The 21569-nt window shown below is 43.0% G+C and overlaps 1 protein-coding gene across 1 annotated transcript in view; it reads left to right on the top strand.

Moving 5' to 3' along the window:
- Positions 1-1120: 1120 nt before the first annotated feature.
- Positions 1121-21569, top strand: part of RAB11FIP4 (RAB11 family interacting protein 4) — a gene marked incomplete at both ends in the record, with an annotated part of 120894 nt that continues 100445 nt past the window's right edge. The window contains one exon of the mRNA XM_082008306.1: positions 1121-1264. Coding sequence (XP_081864432.1) covers positions 1121-1264 — 144 coding nt within the window. The remainder of the gene's footprint in view (positions 1265-21569) is intronic.

A 21569-nucleotide genomic window follows, 5' to 3' on the forward strand; every position in this document is an offset into this window, starting at 1 on the left:
TCCTTCCTCCCCAAGATACTGCCCCATCTTTCCTGGTCTGAGGCACAATGCAGAAACCAGAACCTTTCCTGGGCTTCCCTCTGGCAGCTTACGGCTGTGGGCTTAAAAAGCAGTCTGAAAAACTCTGAGAAAGAAAAGGGACAGAGCAGAGACATCAAATTAAAACACAGCCATGGAGCACAGCAGTTGCAGAAGGCTTTAATGAGGAATCCCGCAAAGGCAGGGACATCCCTCATTACCAGCAATGTCTCATTACAGTGTGGGTGCAGTGTCTGTCCTCAGCCAAACCCAGCCATGAGGAGTGCCTCTGCATGGCTCTGCCTGGTCGGTTGAGCGCAATGGAGCAGGGGAAGCTCCGCTTGTCTTCCTTTTCCTTAATTGCCCCTTAACTCGCTACAGTCTGCTTTCCTCCCCATGGCCCAGACTGCTTCAGACCAGGATCAACAGCTTTTTCTCAGGAGAAATTGCAGTGTGACTGGTGTTTTATTCAGGGCAGTGGGGAGGAGGACTGAGGTGTGGAGCAGCGAAGAGACTGGGACTGGGTCTGTGACAGCCGGGAACGGAACCCGGGCGATGCCAGGCCTGCGGTACCCCAGCTGCTGGTGGGGAGCGTGCTCTCCTCTTCGTCACCCCGGCTCCCTCGCTCACCCTGCCTCATTCCCTCCTTCCCAGCGAAACTCCCCTTCGCGGCTGCCCCCGAACTCTTCCCGCCCCGCCCTCACGCCTCCCCCCGCCCGGCTGCGGCCCATCGCGCGCGCCCGCGCCCCCGGCCACCACGCTCCCCTCACGCGCCGCTTCCCGCGCGGCCCCGGCCGCGCCTCTCCCCTCACCGCGGCGCCCCCTGGCGGCGGCCCCGCCCCTGCCGAGCGCGGATTCCCGCCGCCCTCTCCCTCCCCGTCCTCCAGCTCTGCCCTATTGTTCTCCCTTCCCTCGCTCCCTCCCTCCGCCCGGGGCTCGCGTCCTCCTGCCGCTCTCCTCCATCCCTCCCTCCCTCCTTCCTCCCCTCCTCCTTCATCGCTGTCCCTCCCGCCCCGCTCCCCGGAGCTGATGTCACGCACCCGCTGAAGGCGCGGGCGATCATGGCTGCTGCGGCCGCGGCCGTGCCGCCGGCCTTCAGCTAATGCCCGCGATGGAGCCGGCGAGCCTGCTGCGGTTCCTGCGGAAGCTCAAGGAGGTTTTCGACGTGTGCGACGAGGATGCGGACGGCTTCATCCGGGTGGAGCACTTCGTCGCCCTGGGGCTGCAGTTCGGCCAAGGGGATGAGGTGAGTGGGGCGACCCCCGGTCCCGCCCGGCCCGGCCCGCTGCCCTCGGCAGCCGCGCAACTTTCACCTGCTGCTCCCGCTGTGCGGGGGAGCGGGCCTCGGCTCTGCCTGGCCAGACCCCGCCAGGACCACCCGGACGTCCCCGTCACCCACCTTCCCTCATTCCCTCATCGCGGCCCGGATTCCCCCCGCCCCTCAGGGCGGCCCAGACCCTCTCCCCTCAAGGCGGTTCGGACTCCACCCGTCCCTTAGGGGGTCCCAGAGCCCCCCCCATGGCGGCCTGGAGCCCCTTTCCCTCAGGCCCTCCCTCTTTCCCTCAGAGTCCTTCCTGGAGACAGCCCGAATCCCTCTGGGGGTCCCGGGCTGACCTGGCTCCCTGTCCCTCTCCGGCTCCCTCCCCAGGGCCGTCCCAGTGCCGGGAGCGCTCGGGGATCGCTGTGCCTTTCGGGGAGGTGTATTTATTCTGGTGACAGCATGGGTTTTCTCCGTCCTGGCTGAGCTGCGTCCCCACCGGCGTAACGGGCTCCGTGGGGAGCAAAGCCCCGGGCTGAGGGAGCCGCAGCCGGGCGCCGGCCGGGGCCGCCATCAGTGCGGGGCCGGGGCTGCCCGCGGGCAGGTGAAGTGCGGCGGTGTCCCAACAGTCAGGGAAGCACCAGCCCAGGTGCGCTGTCAAACCTCTAGGTGATCGGTTGGAAGCGAGGACCCTATCCAGCCTGTCAGTGACACAGCGTAAATCTGGAGTCGGGCCACTGGTCTCGCTGGAGCAGTTGCGTCAGTGGGACCACTGTAAATCCGTGACATCAGTGTAAATGAGAGTGGGATTCAGGCCAGTGTCTATGAGGGTAATGACATGCATTTGGTTTGAAATGGTTCTCTTAAGTGATTCAATCAAGGGCTGCAGCTCCAATGACATTAAACAGCAAGAAATGCTTGCCTTCCTTAGGAGAACTCTCAGGATGTTGCACTAACTGTTCAATGCTTCACCGTATGCCCCAGAAATTTTGGGTGCTGGGGACGGGGAGTGGAGCTGGGGCTAGGGTAGGATTCAGAAAACCAGTATCAGCCAACCTTTTAAAGTACGATAAAACAAATCAATGTGAGGAGCCAATAAAACAGTAGTTTATAAAAGGATGCCAAAGAAGCAGCAAAACCAGTGAATTCACAGTAATTGCTGGAGCAAATTACTTATTTTTGGCTTACCATTGGTAATGAAATACAGCTTGTGAATAAAATCAGAAGACCAGGAGACAGAAAACTTATTGCTTGCAGATAGTCACAGGTCTGTTAAACATTTTCTTAACACGAAGATAGAGTTTCTCCTTTTAACCAGCAAAATAAGGAGGAGAAATGAGTAATAGTAGAGAGCTTTATTGATTTCTGGTTTTATTTGTTTCTTGGTAAGTTGTATCGTTTTATATAAATTAATAGAAGTATTTTTAAATCCTTACTGCCAGATACACTCCATCAGAATTGCTTTTTGCACTACTGCATTTATTTGGAGGCAGATCAGTGGCTTTCTCTTGCAGCACTGAGGAAGACTAGTAAAATTCCACTGACTGTTTTGCAGCAGGATGGCACTGATGATCATAACAGTCCATTTTGGTCTTAGAAATCACTAAGGTTGTGAGAGGGGAGCAGGTTCTGTAAGATGCAAAGGAGGATTCAGGTGGTAATCTCATAAGCTTAGAGTGCGTTGGAGTATATTAGTTGGAAAATATTCAAGTGGAATGGCAAGGAAGAGAAAACTGGAAATCTCAACAGTGGTGGCAGTAGGAAAGTACCAGTTGTCTGTGGTAGTATCTAGGTTTTGGGATGGGCTGGCTTACTGGGCAGGCACAGGAGAGATTACCAGTGATGAGAAATGCATCCTTTGTATTTTGTTCAGTTGTAACTGGCAGTGTTTGACAGGATATTTGCAAAACTGGGACAGAGAAGTGTTATCTATGTATCTATCGATTAGGGTTATAATATAACTTTTTTTGTTTGCTTTGCGTATCTGTTGTAGTCATTGGCTAGCAGTCTTTTCACTTCAAAGGAGCATGTGTTAGCTGAGTAAGTGGGATCTGTAAATCACCAAAGAGGCTTGCTAGGGAAATACAGAATCAATTTTCCAGGTGCAGATTTACTGTAGAACAACCACTGTAGGTGAGATAGTCTGGTTTCAAGTCTTGTTAAAAATGAACTTTATGTATGATGAATTGCAGTTGATGTTTGAGATGGTAAGGATCTATTCTCCCATATAGCCCAGCGCTTTCAACCTTGCATCTGCAGGAACCTAATAAGTCCTGTTCAGGAATGCATCTCATGAAATTAAACTGAAGAGACAATGCTAGAGAGCAGTTCCTTTTAACACATTAGAACATATTTACTGTCACTGAAAATTAATTACACATTTGAACATGCTACACTTCTTGAGCCTGATCCACCTCAGCTCCCTTTACATTCAAAAGAAACATTTCCACTGGCATCAGTGGAAGAGTGATTTGTCCTCATGTGTAAGTTATATCCTTCTTCTGTTTATGTAATTCATCTGGCAACAGGAGGGATCCTATTTTGTAGCATTGTGGCCTGAATAATTCTGATTCTTACTGACAGTAGCACTGGGTCATGTTTATGAAGTGAGAGAGTGTCTGTCCCTTCAGTTGTGCCGACCTGATACACACAGCATTCCACCTCTTCTCTACCTCCTCAGAGCAACTGCCACCCAAGTTTGGAGTCTATAGATTCTTAATACTAACTTTCAGTAGGGCTTGTGGCTTGGACTGTGTAGGGCATTTAGCCTTTTCTGTTTTTTCTTTTTCTTTCCATTTCCTTTTTCTTTCTTCTTTGTGTGTGTGTGCACGTCATAGTCAACATGTTAGAATTTGTAATTCCTGAAAGATAACTCTGAAAACTACACCAAAGCAAAATATTGCAGCAAGGCAGCAGCTTTCTGTTCAAGCAAAGGAGTCCGTACCTGCACAGTCAAAATAATAAACTTTAACATTTCTCATTAACTTTTTTATTATTTTACTTTTAGTGGGCTTTTGAGGCCTCTGCTTCTAATAGCTTGATGCTTTTATTCTTTAAGACTGCACCATCACTACTGTACCTCATTCCATTCTGCCTTTCCCAGGCATGCTGAAATCCTTGTCTTTCCACACAAGCCATTGAGAGTCCACTGCAGCAGAATGGTGATTGCCTCAGAGCAGCTGTTTAGGTAAGCTGTTTTGGCTGTGGAAGCACTTCTAGGAAGTTTGCTTGCAAACTTTTGCTCTGCCCTACAAGTCATGTGGTTCAACTAGGGGAAGAAATGACTTGGCCATGTTAATTTGGCAGAGCCAGGAGCAGAATCATGTCTCTCAATTCCTGCTATGGTGCCTGAATTAACAGTAGACCAGACGAGCTGTCAAGCACTGATTGCGCCTGCAAATAGTTGTGGAACTTACGCTTTTAAGCAGTTTGGCATTGTGACCTCTGTTCGTTCCGTCTGACTGTAGGCATTTAACTGAGTTGTCTAAATTAATCTTCCTCCATCATCACTGATGAGCAACTGAACACTCAGAGGGTGTAACAGGACCCAAGGATGAAATAAATCCTTCAGAGGTGCTTCTTTATCTTCAGTTACAACCGAAACTCCTTGCTGAGACTTTTGGTTCAGTGCTTAAAAATAGCAGGCTTGGGCCTTGCTTTCCTATTGAATGGTCTGTTTGCCGTTTGTGGAGAAATCTGAAGAAAGACATGAAGGGCTGTTTCCAAAGCGACTTGACTGGATGGCGTGTACTTACTAGCTGAAGAAACACTTCACACAACATTGAAAAATGCCAAGAGTCGCTTGCCATCTGGTTCCCTTTCACTGGGAAGATAGTTGCAGTAGCAGCTGAGTGTCTAGGAGCATTGTGAGTGACATGTTCAGCAAGTCCCAGTTCTGGCAATGGATTGTGTGAATGTGTATTTCAGGATAGTGCCAGCTGATGTTTCATTATGCCAGATTCTATTTAAACTCTACATTCAGTTTTCAGCAAGAAGCAAAATATGCTGAACGTGTTGACAACTTCTTTTTGAAACACGTAATCACCTTTTGGAGGTGTGCAAACCATACAAGTGCTTACACAGTAATTTTGTCATGGTAAGATCAACAGATGCTCATCAACTTGAAAGTGTCACACCTGAGAGGGAACTTGAGCAGCTAATAAAATCTATTGGCCAATATATATTGTTCTTGGGAGTGGACAGTAATTCACTTGAAGTCAATGGTTTACTAGTGGTGTAGAACAGAAGTAGCTGAAAACAAGTTCACATATTTCACGTGAACAAATGAAACTTTCTGGCCAAAAGAAACTATTAAAACAGGGAGATGTTTCTTGCTAATTCTAGTCACTCCCATTTGATGAGTATCCCCATTCTGGGCTGAAATTAAAAGCATCAACTTCACGTGCTGCCCACGCAGTAGATTGTGGCTGCTGGCTGAATTTAATGACAGTCCTGATGCTCCATTTTGACTTGCCCTTGGATGTCTCCCAGGGACATCTGATGGAGTCATGCTCTAAACACGGCCCTTCTATTGTAACCACTCTGCAACACACAACTAGCTTGTCCTGTAAATTCACTGCATATGTAATTTCACTGCATGACAACATGAAGCCTTTCTGAATGGTCTGGGTGAATTTCGGGCTCCTAGTTGTAGTGTTGCAGTTCAGAGTTGCACCCAGAAATTAATGGAATCACTGCAAACTTACATCAAAGTGCATGATGACAGAGACTAGTTCATACGTTCTTGATAATGTGCAGTATGCTCTGGACATACCTGTCCGCAGCCATGTGAAAAAGAGACTTTGGCACTGAGACGTTGAAAGAGAAGTATCACAGTGTTACCAAGTGATACTGCATTCTCATAATGGAAGCAAAAGAGAGTTATGGCTTCTTTCTTCTCTGCTTTTCCTAGAAATAATTACTGAAATTAAAAATAAAATACTTGCCTGGATGTAATGAAGATGCAAAGAGCACTCCTATGTGATAGTGTTTGCTAGGTAACAGCAAGGCTGCTGCACATGAAGACTCCTTAAAACTGTATTTGCTAATGACCCAGATATTTCATAACATTTATAGTGACTTGGAAAAAACGCAGTTCTGAAATAGCACAGTGGAGTACTTAGTTTATGGATTAGTCAAGGTACAGTCACTGTAGCCTTCCTAATTCAATACAAACTAGCAGTGAATATGTTTAAAACAGCCTTTTGAAACTAAGCGTGTCTTTCAAACAGCTGACATAAAGCAAGCTTAGTACTTTACTGTTAATCAAACAGTTTCTGAAGCACTGTTATTGAGAGAAGCTGTAGGTTTGCTGTGCACTTTTGAGTTTAATTCATTATGTAATATGTTTGCATTTCAAAGGTAAGAGCTCTGAGGGGGTTATATGTATAGTTAAGAATTGGTTGTTGCTGTGTTTTGTGATACAAGTCAGTGATCTGAGATAGTAAGTTCTTAATGCCTAAAGGGAAGGCAAACAATTTTTATAGCAATTCTTGATATTTAAATGACTATGTTTTATAACTACCTCAGTGTTTGCATTATAGTACAGGTACAGGATATTGTGTTGTCTTATCATTAAATGAAAAAGTAAAGAAAAAAGTTAGCATATGGATCAAGCATAGAAGACAGTACTGCATCTTTTGTGTACAGTACGGAAGGTAGCATATGCAACTGGTGAAGTCAAAACATTCAGCTGCCTGGCAAGACTAGGTATTTTCTATGTAAATTTTTCTCCCTCTTACCTGTTCTCCATGCCTGGTTCAATTCATGCTGTTAAGTTGTAAAACTGATACTCTTCATCTGTGACATGTCTGCATGTTCTCCAGAAATTTGCTCTTGCAAATCCTAGTCAGGATTTCAGATTTCTAGCACATACTGATTTTATTCCTCTAATATGATTAAACTTTGGAAAGTGGCTTACACAAAATTGCTGCAAGGAAGAGTAAATGTTAGAGGCAGAACAAGTCACTGCCATATAGTGTTTATGGGGGTGATCCCCAATACAGAATTTTTCTTCATTTCTAAATTGCATTGTTACCTACAATTTAGCACAATTGAGTCATGCCTAGCAGCAGTGCTTTTATAGCAACGAAGTGGAAGAAAATCAGTTGCCTTACAAAGTTTAGATAAGTAAATGTGATTGTTTTTATTCTCTGTGTAGTTGACAATATAATTTCCTATTAATTTTATCTGATTTTAATGCTAATATTCACAAACATGATTTTAAAATCCCTGATTTGATTTTTGAATCAGACTGTCTGCTCAAGAGCTAGAGATGAAGTTCTAACAGTTCTTAAAACATGCAGTATTTTGGGAGACACATGTGATCTCAGACCTAGATACTCGCATAGACTGCTGAATAAATACTCATCCGTGCGCCGAATGTCGTTAACTCAGTGCAGGGTGTGATTAAGTACATGATTGATAAAAGAGAGCATCAGACACAATCACTAGTACTATAACATATGGTTTTACAGCAGCAGTGTGAGTGTAAACAAAGCACTGTAGAATATATCTCAGTTCCTTGTTACTCAAGATATAATTGAAGGGCCTCACTTAGAGAGAATGCAATTGTTTCTATAGAACTATGAATGCTGTTTTCACATTTTGTGTGCAGTTAAAACCAAAAATAGTAACCTCCTTCCTAAGCCGTGTGTCCAGTTCCGTCCTGCAGTATGTCAGCCCCAGAGTGAGTGATGGGAGTGAGCTGTGGAGTCAGAACACTGCAAGGGAGACAAGATCAATGCACAGGGCACAGACCTGGAGAATTACAATGTACTGTTCAGATTTTAAAGCTGCTTTGACAATTTAGTTTGGATATAGTGTTTGGTTTATATATATATGGTTTTAGGGGGTCAAGTGAACAGCTTAGAAGGGGTAGAGACTTTTTCTCTGTTAGGTTTCCTGAAATTAGAAGGAAAGGTACTGGAATTGTCTGTTCTGAAGTGCAGAGGCTGTTGGCCCAGTGAAATGAAGGGTGTCAACCAAACCAATTTCTTCCTCTAGAGTGGCATCAGTTTCAAAATTATCTACATTTCAATGCTCAAATATATGTCTTCTCAAGTGTTCCATAACATCACACATATACTTGCATTGTCAAACTTCTTTTCCCTCTCAGTTCAGGGCTGCTCTTCAGAGAACAGAGCCATTCCCCGCTGCCCCACAGCAGGCTCAGTCACACTGGCCTCCAACAGAGAAGTAGAGTCATGGTACAGTACTCCTACAAGCAGTCCTTGGATAGGAAGCTTGCAAGGAACCTTTTTCTATAGGGGATCTTCAGCCTGTAGCAGTGTTTTGTGATGTTCCAAACTGGGGCACATTTCTGGTACACCTGCTGCAAATTTGCTGATAAAGCATGCTTCAGATTTTTCCCTATGTGTGGGTCATTCTGGACATCCTTGGTGCCTGATCTATTGTGAAGATTTGCAGTGGGACGGTGAAAACATTCTGGTGTTGTTCTATCACCTCCTGATGAACTGACCCTCCCCAATGGGAACCAGATGGCTTCTGGAACATGGGATATTCTTTTCCAATGACACATCTGGTGTTACAATAAAAAAACCCAAACAAATGTGCAGATACAAACAGCTTTGTCCATATGTTTGCATGGTATTAGTAGATTTGAGAAACTATCCTAAAATATTGGTGATTTCACTGTTTTGGTAGCAAGTGATTATACGATCAGTTGAACGTATTTTACCCAATTATACCATATAATGTATATGTTAGGATACAATAGCTAATAGCAATTCAGAAAGTGAAATGCCACAGAGATGTCAACACAGAGACCAGTTGTAATTGTTGGCACTTACCCTTTTGTCTCTGTGCAATAGTATGCTCTGTCACCATAAAGTAGTGCAGAATCCTCCAGTGATGGCGCTAAGGCTACCTTTCTCGGTGGTGTTAGCAATTGGGAACAGTAGCAAGCTGTAGGGCTCTCATTAGAAGAATTTTGTTGCAGGAGTCTCTTGTGTGCTGGATTGGTGTGGTATTGTGTCAAAATACAATAGACTCTGCTTAGAAGAGGGTTAAAGGCAGCCATGGAGGGCTCCTAGGGATGTGAGATGCCAATGAAAGGAAAAGGGATGTAGTAAGAGAGATTCTACTGTTCTTTCTCACTGGGACTACAAGCAGCATCAGTGAGAGCAGGTTTGGCTTATTGACCCAAGGAATCCTTGGTCCCATTGCATTCAGTGCTGTGACTATCATGTGTTTTAAGGGAATAAGCACTGACCAGAGGATTTGCAGCCTTGTAGTAAAGACTACTTCTGTTGCTGTTTCTCTTGCTGGTTCTTTATTTGATTTTTATGTTCATCATGCAACAGACCAAACACTAGCTTGTGGCCAGTGGTATGGCATAGACCCCCTTTGCATCCAGCTTGGAGAAGATGGGAGCCTGTAGTCACCTGTCTAGCTGTTGCGGCTGCTTTCATTCAGTTTTTAAGAACATTTTGCTCTTGAGAGCCCTGGTTCACCTGCTGGTTTCATTGGCCAATGTGGCAGCTGTTGTGTTCAGTGATGCATCTGGGCATGTAATACGGCCATGAACTAGCTGACAGCCTTCTCAAGCTAGGGTGGCCTCCTATTGACTGCTGGGTCAGCCTGTTTAAACTGTGAGGGTCTTGAGAGCAGGTGTGTTGGAATGGGAGCAAAGCCGTCTTGTATTCTTTGTATAATGAAAAAACATTGTAGACTAAGCTGTTCCAAATTGGAGTATCCTCATTCAACCACAGGCATACTCTGTAGAGGTTGGCAACTCATTTCAAACCTGTGTGTTGCCTCCTGTTGTCAGACATATCTGACAACAGACATATCTGTTGACAACATAAAATTGTTATGGTAGGATGTGGACAATTAATTATGTGTTTATTCAGTGCTGAGAAACTCAGAGTGTTGGCTCATTTGGAGTGTGTCAGCATCTCAGCAATACAAAACAGTATAACAGTGTCTCAGCTGATGTTTTCTTCCTCTCTTCTTTTGGCAAGTAACATATAGATCCCAAATCTGGTTTGTGTACGAAGAGTGAAAAAAAGAAATTCCTAAAATTTCAGATGAGTTTGGGAAATTATTTTTGCCTTAAAAAAGTAGGAATGTAATTAACTTCACTTTTTTTTTTTTTTAAAGTATGACTTCTTGATTGTTTCCATTTGAAGCTAGCATTTTATTGAAAAAATTTAAATTGAAATATTTGGTAAATAACAAGTGAAAATGCTCCAAAACATTAAGATTTTGCTCCACACAAAGCACTTTTTTTCTGTTTTCTTCTGAGAAACATGAAAAAGAGAAAAATGGTTTTGATTTCCTTTACTTGGCAAGAAGGCTGAAAAATCAATTATTTAGCAAGTTATGTATCGAGCAAGTGCAGAGACTTTGTGGATGTAGGAGGAAGAAAAAGTATGCTATTCAGTACATCTTTGCTCAGACTAATTGGGAGTTATGTTCAGCTTGCAGTTATCCAGACTTGTGGGGAAAATAAAGCAGTAGGTAAAACAAAACCATGGGTAATGCCAAGCTGTATAAGAGACCAGAAGAATGTTATCTTTAGGAAAAGAAAATCGGTGAGTTCATGCAGAAAGCAGGAACAGCTTTAAAGTGGGGTACAAGAGAACATAGGATTTTGGCTCGTGAGTATTTGTTTCTTTTGGCTATTGGTTTTCACAGCTTGTGATCACAGTTGCCTGATCATTCCCTGGTCTTGAGCAAATGAAGTCTGATGTAATTTACTGCAGCCAGACATTGGTGAAACTTGTGACTTTTTAGCCTCTGGTGTGAAGAGTGAATTGTATATTTCATTCCTCAGTTCTCTTTGAGATAGTTTGAAAATAAAGAATTGAGGAGTGTTTTGGGACACGTTGTCAAAGTAGATTTGATAATGTGAGTTTTGCTCTTCTTACCGAGCAATTACAAGGCATGGAAATTTCCACTGAGAAAAACTGCATCTTGCCTTCTCACCTGGGAGTTGCATGCCCTTTGCCAAATGCAAGCTCTTCTGCACAGTTGGACGCATTTACTGGAAAGTGCTGTGCTGTTTGCTGCCAGTCAGACAGTCCAGTGTGTCTTGTTTAGAGAATGAAACTGGTTTGAATGGTCTGCTGTTGACAACCATCGTTTGGGAAAGTCTAAATTTGGAGGTGAATACATCTATAACTGCCAGTGCTACTTTGGGGGTGACATGACTATCTACCACCTCACAACTGACCTAGTAGTCACCTTGCCAGCTTACTCTACTGGTAATCTAGAGGATTTCTGGGTATCGGTCAGCCAGGTTGGAGGCTTTGATTCTAACCAAGCTCATGATGTCTTTCCAATGGATGAAAAGATAGTTTGCTATGTACAGTGAATTTGGCATAGGTCAAGTTACTGTCCCGGTGCAAATGCTGGCAGATGCAGATCATTTGTTTCTTGATTTAAGTAGTCACCTAGGTAACCTCAGAGAAAAGTAAAATATTCACAAACTACTTTCATTTTGCAAGAAGTACAAGGCACAGATGGCTTTTTCTTTGTATGTAGGCCCATGTGATTTCTCTTACTGTATTTTTCTTGTAAACCTGGTATGTCTGTTGTGAACTACATTTCTTTCCCAGCAATATTTTTCTTTCTCTCATGGCATTCTAAATACATTTTCAGAAACTTGACAATCCTGGTGCGTGGAAAGCATCCTCTTGGTACTTCTGGCCTGTGCTCGGTGCGAATGAACCATGCTGCTCCCTGAGCAGATGGAGCAGCTGGTAGAGGTTGGTGATCTCCTTTATCAGCTGTTCCTTTGGGGTGGGCACTGAATATTCTGTGCACTGGCACATGCTGGGCCAAATTGCTACTCTTAGTCTGCTGCCTGGGGCCACTGAATGGTATGAGGAGGAGGAGGGCACCATGCAGCAGGGATATTTAATACATGAGAATCAATGATGCCTCAAGGACACATCATGAACAGACTGTAATCACCACTGTCATTCCACAGCATCACAGCTCTGTCTGGGTGCCGTTTTTTGCTGGAGACTATTTGAAGTAATGCATGATGTTCTGGCCTCACTATGTTATTCTTCCAGTTTATTCCTTCCTCTTCAGGGACAGGTTTAGTTTTGAACTCGTCATTGCTTGTGCTTTTTGGTGAGTGGCTCCTGTTTAAATGATGGTGGTCAGTTAGCTCTAGCTATGTTACAGCAAATAAGCACCTATTTGGAAGGGAATGGAGCTTTGGAGGAATTGGTCTAAGTGGTTAAAAACATGAATGATTTACACAACATTTCAGGTGAACAGCTTGCTTGTTTGAGTTGGTGGAATAATGTGGCTATAAATTACCTTTGGGTTTATTGCAGTTGGCTGCTGCAGCGGCTCTTTAGCAATACGTTCTGTTCAATGGCACTTCTAATTCAGTGCTTGCCATTGCTTGCATTTTGTAGATGTTATGCTATTCTGTAGCACTGATTCACTGGATTTACAGTACAGGGTGAAGAGAGTAGGAGTGTAGACTGTCCTCTCATAGCAAGAAATTGCTAGTGTCTCTATTTTGGGGAAGAAGTGTGAAGAGACACATTTCAAATATCTTTTTTACAGGATGAAAGGTTGCCATGGATAACAGTTGTGAAACATTGGGTCTGATTTTTTTCCCCCCTCTTCTACTTTGTTCTGTGGTGGGATACGAGAATCAGGCTCATCTTCCAGACTTCTGTATGACACAGGATGACTGAAGGGACACTTGCATTCACTGTTGGCTTCACCAGGGATGGCTCCTGAGCCCACAAGGACACCAAGCTGAGCATCCTCTGGAGCACCTTCTGCAGAGGCAAAGACACGGAACTGGCCTTTTATTCTGAGGATTTTGTATGAAGACATGAGACTGCAGAAGGGTGTTCTTGGAGTCCTTTGAAGGTGTCTCTGTGATGTGACCTCATTGAGCTGGTACACTGTTATCTTTCTTTCCCTTTTTGCACTGTATAACTACTTTAAAGCTCACTATGTGCGCTTGTGTCATTCACTGAATAGTAGGTGTGCCAGTCATAGAAGGTATTTCTCTAATTAACCAAACACTATTCCAACTTTAATTTCTCTTTTCTTCTGTATTTCCTCTCCCACTCTTGCTACTGATAGAAACTTACCCATTTTACAGTCAATCTGTTAGTCATTACGTCTGCTTAATTTTGGTGAACCTGCTGTTAGTCATGCTGATTGTGTGCCATCATCAAGACCAACCTGTGGTTTCTTTAAATGAATTGGGCAGAAGGATCCCAAAGGGAAGGGGGAAGAAGGATGTTCTCTTCGAATGGATAGATTGCAAACAGGTGAACAGCAGTGAATGAATACAACGGAAATGCAGGTGAAATGCACAAGGCTGTGAAACAGGGTGTCAGTGTTTACACAGTTTGAATATGTGTTAATACCCACATGCAAGAACTGATTTCTAGGAGTAAACTGCTGGCCTGCAATGGAAATTGATTTTAAGCCCCAAAGTGTGTGTTCAGTGCACACTGTAATTAGATTGTGATGGCAATTTCAGCACGGGACTGAACTTTAACTAGCCTTTCAAAAACTCATTCTTCCTTCAAGGAGCTCATGGGGCTATTTATGGTATCAACGATGAACTCAAGGAATGTCATAGGCTATTGGATGGGGAGGAAAGGAGAAGCTATAAAAAGATTACATTTTGATGTCATTTTGAATGTAAACCCCCAAACTGTATTTGATGCTTCTCTAATTCTCCTGAAAGTCAGTGACTCCAAAAAGGTCCAGTAATTTTTGAAAATGTGATTTTATTTCCCAAGTACAGCAGAGGGTTATCAAAATTTTACCTTGGCCCTAGGAAAAGACTCAGGAGGTGCTAGACCCAGTAACACATTGTTCTCAGTAGACCAATTTTCCCCACTGTCGGAACTGGCTGTTGTGTTTTCTGTTATTAATGAGGGACTTAATGTTCCCTTTAGGTGAGGTTTCCATGATATTTGCAGCTTGGCACTTCAGAGACTCTTATTTAATAGGAGCTGATGTGATTCCCATGAAGATTTTGTGAAGTCTCTGTTAAATGGGTCACTACATGCCAGATAACATGGCAATATCTGGACTACTTCTTGGGACCAGTAAGGAAGGCAGCCTTAGTACAGTGCTGAGCAATGTGTCAGCCACTGCTTGAAAGAAACACCACACACAATTTTAAAATATTCACCTATGCTCAACTAATATTACCAAAATAAAAAAAGACGACTTTTTTTTTTGTGCTGGATTAATAGATTTAGGTCACAGGCTTAAATGCGTGTGACTCAGCTGTGTGAATAAATCAGTTCGCTTGATTGTGGGATGAAGTTACACTTTCAAAGCTTTTAATAGGTAATGAATATTCAGGGTGCCACATGGTAGGATATCTAAAACAGAGGCTTAGATTCCCACAGCCTTGGCTCTCGCTCAGCAAGTGTTGTTGCAGAAGAGTGTCTTGGAGTGGTAGATAGCAGTGCTGCTCTGATCCCTCTTTTTTTTCCTTTTTGCTGTTGCTAATAGAATACAACAGTGCAATACACTAACTGGTGGCTCTAGAAGACAGGTTTTATCATGCTGTATTAATGCTCAGAGTGTCATGTCCTCTTAGCACAATTTGTAGACATCAAATGTAGTTGCACAGGGGATTTAAAATATCACAGTGGCTTGCAGAAGAATCTGGGAGCAATTACTCACCCCAGCCCTATAGGCAGAGAGGCAGCACCAGACTCCATTTTTCTTTCAGGGTAAAATGCTCACCAATTCTGAAACTCAGTTCTCTTAATTGTCTTGTTCATGATGATACCCAAAATTGCAAATGATACCTGAGAAGCCAAATAAACTCAGAGTTTTGTCTCCTCTTGGGCATAGTCTTCCTGTGTATGAGTTGGGTTATGGGTTCTTCAGGGAGAGAGGAACTTTGTTTAGCATTTATACAGCTTGGGGTGGACTGTACTCTAGAACCACGTGGCACAAACACAGGGCAAATAATAAACAATAAGCCCATGTTTTTTTCTGGGGAAACTGTCTCCTGTAGACATTTTTTTGCTTTCTTGCAGGAGAGATGATCTTTGATTCTCATAAATTGCAAGTTGGTTCCCCAGTCCTGAAGTCTGTGCAGTAACAAGAAGTATTTAGTGGAACACTTATCAACTAAGCTCACGCCAAAAACAACAGCTCCCCTGGGTTCTTATGACTGGATACAAGCTTTGAGGTGGTAAAAACCTGTATTGGTGAGAATCATGACATTGATTTGCACAGTAGCACCCATGCTTATGCAGGAAGCAGTCAAGAAATACATCAGACTTTCTTGGACTCGGTTGAGTGACTCAGCATCCTGTAATAATTCCTAATTTGTTACTTTTTGAAATAGTATTCACAAGAGTAGTGGGGAGGGTAAATAAAGATGCTGGTGCAAAGTTACCCAGGTTAAGAATAGCCTACAAGTGGCTGTGAAGTGTTTTAAGTTTGGTATTTTTACTTTCAATAGAGATTTCTCGCCAAAGCCCTCTGTGGAATTAGTTTGAAGATCTGACTTAAGGGTAGCTGGATAAGAAAAAAGGATTTGGCAGTGCTGTGAAAGTCTTTAATCAAAAAGGGTCTATACAGCACCTCAGCAGAGTTCTCCTTGGTACAGCCTTTCACTGCCTTGCATGTGCCAAGACTGAATTGTAGCTGATGATAAAGTCAAAGAGGTGACAGGGCTGATCTGGAATATGCCTGGTTTAGGTGTAACATGCAGTAGCCTGCCACAGCTACTTTGTATATGGCCAGCCCAAGGGATGCTGCTGATGGTCAAGGCTTCTTAGAGTGGGGAAAAAAGAGAAACACGTTTGTTATGAAAGCTGAGCTGATGATCCATGTGCAATGAGGAGTTTCTGATGTTTCACTGATACTACAGCGCTGCAGTTTCAGAGTTCGTGATGCTGACAATCTTGCTAAGAAGCTCCGTTACTTGTGCTGAAAATTCATCAACACAAAGAAAATGTAAAAAAAAAAAAAAATGTTAGGTTTCTAAAAGGCAGGGGAAGACCTCTTTAACAGCAGCATTGTTGCAAGGAAGTCCGATACAACCTGCGCAACAGCTCCTCCTCTGCATAAGTATAGTCAGACACTGATGGATAGCCTGATATTTGTGGCAGAATTTATACCATTGATAAAGGCAATGAATGAGAGGAAAAAACATAGACTTCAGTTGTGCCAAGCACTTAGATATGTGCTCAGATCCCAGTACTGTTAGTTGGCTCTAGGTGTATTAAGATAAAAGCATTGACAGTTTCTGTTGAATAGGAATGGAGTTGAATAAAAGGTTCAAGTTGAATGCATATAGCAATGATTTGTCGAACTTGAGCCTTATTTTTTCCCCTTAAAAAGTCCCGTATGATTGAGGGCATCCATTTTAACAGGATTCTCTAGAAATTAATCTGAAAGCACAAGAGATGTAAAAACTGACAGCTTTCTAAGGTTTTAAACGTGCTATACAATTCCACAGCAAAAGTACATTTCATTGTTAAATTCTACAAGCAGGGTAGAAATCTATCACTTCCATTCACTGCTACAGGGTTTTTCCAGAAGGGAGGTTAATTTATTGTTTGATTCTGGCCCATTATCTGTAAGGAGAGCTAAGCAGTGGAAGAAGCTGCTGAGAGTAGTTGTAAAATTTTTAAGATATTTAAGGCTATGCTAGACACCTGTCAGGAATGCTGAGATATTATGAAATCAGTTTTCCCAAGCTATAGCATGATATTCCTGATGAGCCAAGGGCTACCTCTTCAAGAGATAACTAAGGGAATAAGGCTAAAAAACAGAAAATGGATAACCAGAAACTTGTGTTGACAGAGAGGGGATTTAACTCTGCAAAATTTTGAACTGGCACTTAAGTGTATGCTTGGCTGTATGCATGAGTAACCCCCCAACTTCAGTGGGACTATTTGTGGCCTGTTTCAGAAAAGTGTCCTGCTGGGCAGTTTGGAATAGGTAGGAACACCCTGCAAGCATGCTTCTTCCTTTGAAGCACATGCTCTGCGGTTGTGCTGAATTGAGGTTAGACTGCGCAGCATTCCTGCAAGGTGAGATTCTGAAGAGCAGAGCAGGACTGGGAAGTAAATTAGCTTGCTGATCAAGATGTTCCAAAGTATATCTTCAAGGCAGGTCTGAGTCAACACTCTGAGATAATGCTGTCAGACTAAATAACACAAAATATTCTGACAACCTACTTGATCTGGAAACAAACACTGTCTGTTCTTTGGCAGTGATTTCTGATTAAACTGGGGACCCTAGCTGCCAACAGTCCAATGCTAGCCACTGTGACTCAAGCCGTTAAATCCTCTTGTTTGGCATAAAACATTCAGATATTTAAATTAAATAAATTCAAGTGAAAGATAGGAATCATCTTTTTATTTGGAAAAATAAACTGCTCTATAGCTTTATTAAAGATCTCTGAGATCCACCTTAATCACAGACATCAGTAAGGAAGCTTACATATACGTGACACAAAATAAAATATGTGAGAGAAGATTTTTGATACAGGTACCCTCCATCTACAGTTTGCAATTATATCTGACCTTTTAAAATAACCCAGGTGCAGAAAAGGTGCTTGAATACATCACGCCTAAGTTGAACTTCACAGATACTTCCTGGTTTCCTGAGAGCTCTGCTCTTTACAATAAAGAGCAATCAGGTTAATCAGAATACCCGAGAAAAAGGGAAATATGTGCAGGAAATTCTCTGCTGGCTCACCCGAGTATACAGATTGCGTGTGCTACTTTTCATAGAAAAGTCTTACAGACTTTAAGGGCAGAGACCTAAGAGACACAGCAATCTTACTGGTGTCTGTGCAGCTGTTCACACACTTAGTGAAAAGCACATGCTAAACATATTGCTGATCTTTTCCTTCATGTTTTGTTTCCTCTCCTGTGTGTTTTCTATTCCTGTGTCAGTCTCTTCTTTTTCTTTTGCTATCTATAGCCCTACTTTGAGGCCCTTGTCAAGATTTATGTTCTTTCTTGCAGGGACAGCAGTCTTTCCAGTGACTGTTGTCATACACCTTTATGCCCTTAAATCTTTCCTATCTAGTGTAGGTTCTTCTATGGGATTTCAGAGGGAGCTCAGCCCCTGGAGCTCAGAAGTATGTACAGCTTTGTTTATCCAGATCTGAAAAAACACCTTCACCATCTAGACAGCATCTTCAAATTGTGGCCTTATCTACATGTTGGATAATTTGTGCATTGGGAACAAAAGGACATATGCAATTCCATCAAGCTGAATTACAGTAGGATAAAAAAATAAAATAAACAGGTTCCTATTCACTACATGAAGGTCTGACAACATATTTTGACATTTTGTTGCAGTGATGGATTAGTCAGCACAACAGCATGTTATGTGAAAGTGTCATATCTGCATCTTGCAGGAAGTTGGCCAAATTACCTTTAACTCTTGTGACTCTTGCTGTCTTTAAATAGCTTTTTCTTATATGCATTTTCCCGTCTTCCTCCTAAATCAAAGATGGAGTGTTGTCAGAAGCTAGAGCCTGAACCTTGGCATCTTATTTCTCCTGTTACGAGAAGGCTGAACGTACATTACTGAAGTGGACATAAAGTTGCTTTTCCATTTCACTGTCTGGTCTGAGTGTTCGTTTACAGAGCTTGACCAATTGCCTGGAGACCAACCTGTAATATTAGAAAAAGATGTGGTTATCTGCCACAGTCTTAATGCTCTTTATGAGTATGTGGCTCATGCCAGAGAGAGCAACTGAACCATTATATGGAGTCAGACCACATCCTACACTTCACTTCAGGGTTAGGTTTGTGTTTGCTTTCCATGCAAAGATTGAGCATGTGTGAATGTGGCTGAGTATGACACAATCTAGTCCATCAGCACATATTAAGTCAGGTGATGAAGTTTAGGTGTACTTGAGTGTTGGCTTGCTCGGCATGGGCTCCTCTCTGAACACTTGAAAAGTCCACTAGTCTATTGAGGTGGCCAGTAGGCAATCTCCTCAAACAAATGGAAATAACAATGAAATTGCAAAGCCTTGCATCACTTTGCACCTTGTGGAGCTCCACTGACTACAGGAGGGCTCCCTGTGTCGACAGAGAACGGCCAGATTAGAGCCTAACTTGCTACAAGTACCTTGAAGAAGAGGGGAAGAGGATCAGCCATGTATTTAGGAAAGCATCCTTTACCAAGGGCCATGTTGGTTAGAACAGAGCTAAAAATAGGTGCCAAGAAAATTCATAAGCCTTAGAATCTCTGGGATAGAGTGGAAGAGAATAAAGTACCTTTCCTGGTGTCTGTTCAGGTATGTTTAAAATTTACTTGGATTTTAAAATTATGGGACAGACTCGGCAAAGAATCAGTCCTGACACTTTCAAATCAGCTAAGGGGCACTCAGCAGAAATGCTAATGGATGAGTTATAGTGAATGCAGAGGGAGAAGGATGGAAATACTGTCTCAAAGGGTATCAGCAGATTTCTCTGCAGTACTACATGCAAAAGTCTAATGAGCAGCAGCTGAATCACACATGCAACCACTGCATTTATTGCAGATGTCTTTCTGCAGTGTTCACTTTTTCTTACCAATGACAACTGTGTTTTGTAACCTCTATCGACTGCTTAAACCCAGATCTTCTTGTTCCTGCTTTAACTTCTTGCTCAAGAGAAACAAAAACTTACTCCAAAGACACTCCAAGAGTAGATGTGTCTGTGGCAGTGAAGGAAGATACAGTTCTGATTATATGCAAGATTCACAATTTTGTCTGAACTGAGCTCAGCCTGTGAGCCTGTGAGCTCCGAATTAAAACTTAAAAGCAAACTGAGCACTTGTTTAAATCTTTTCAGTGTCTTTGTCCTTGTGGTAAGATTCACTGATCTTTTCAAACAAAAGCAAAGATGTTTCATCTTAGATTGACTATCTTTGGTCTTCACTGCTGAAAATCCCAGAAGCTTCATGCTCTGTTTTTTATTGGCATAAGAGACATAACAACAGGAAGAACCTGTCTGTCTTCTGACACTCCTGAAAACACTGGGAACATGAATAAAAAAACCCCAGAGTCTTTAGTGACCTCGTGGAAAACTACCTGGAAAAATTTAGAATTTCTCTTTGCATATTGTTAGATGAGCAAATTCTGTTTAGGATTTTCATTCCCTCAGATTGAAGGACACTTCAAGGGTCTAACTCTGTTCTTCATTACTCTAGCATTGGTGTAACTGTCTGAGCTTTAATCAAATTCTGATTGATGCCATTCTGAGATTGGAATAGGGCCTGTAATGGTTCTATTAGAGTAAAAGGAGCTGTACAGTTTATGCTTAAAACTCAGGAGCCCCATGCCCAAAGCAGTTAGGTAACGTTTATACAGAAGAAACAAGGAGGTGACTAATAAATGCTGTTTTAAATATTTACAGCGCTCTCTATCTTGCTGCTTAGAGATGCAGGCATGAGCAACTGTTGTGGAAAAACTGCCCAAGTTCTCTTCCTGACCAGGAATTTCCCGCTTTTTGTGCACAGGGGACAAATGGGTGGATCCAGCCCGCTGAGAGTTGCTGTGGTGTGTAGAAGTCCTTAAGCAGCTGGCTCCAGCCTCACAGCCCTGCACAAGAAAAAGCAGCGTGTCAGCCATCCTTTGGAAACCTTTAGTAATCAGTATCGTTTTGTCACATCCTGGTCTACCTCCTGCCTAACTGTGGGTCTAGAGCTTTACTTCATTCACGCTCTTGCTTTTCTAGCTATGATGAAAGTAGCAGAGCCAAAGGACAGCAGCTCCAGGGAGTATCTTCCTAGGCACCGGAGTGCTTTCTCCCATCCTTTGTGAACTCCAGACACACCCTACTAAACATGGAATTTGGACTCCACTGCCAGAGGTGGAAGGCTGATGAATTACATACTAACATCACTTCTGGAAGAACTTTTCTGTGCACATTGCAGCTCAGTGGCTGTCCACAGACTTCCAGACTTAAAAATCAGAATATGCTTCTCTGGGCTGCAATGGAGAGTGGGAACACTGGTGTGATCATCTTTTCTGGTGGATGAACTGGAGCAGTAACATCTGGTTAAGGGACAGTGACAGACAGATATGGTCTTGCCCTTGCTCACCCACTACTCAAACTGCATCAGCAGTCCAGTGCTTTAGAAATATACAGCACTTTTAAAGCTCTGTGTCATTTTTGTCCACTTCTGGGAGTAAATATTTTAAATTAGTTCCATGATTTTAGTGTCAATGATCCCTGTTTGTGCTCCACTTCAGTGGCCCATGCTTTAATTCTTTTCCTTCATTCCAAATCTTTACCGGGAGTTATTTGCACAGGATTTGCTGCTGCCTTATTTCTGCGCTGAG

The sequence above is a fragment of the Phaethon aethereus genome, assembly GCF_964289735.1.
Source record: "Phaethon aethereus genome assembly, chromosome: 18".
NCBI classification, from domain to species: domain Eukaryota; kingdom Metazoa; phylum Chordata; class Aves; order Phaethontiformes; family Phaethontidae; genus Phaethon; species Phaethon aethereus.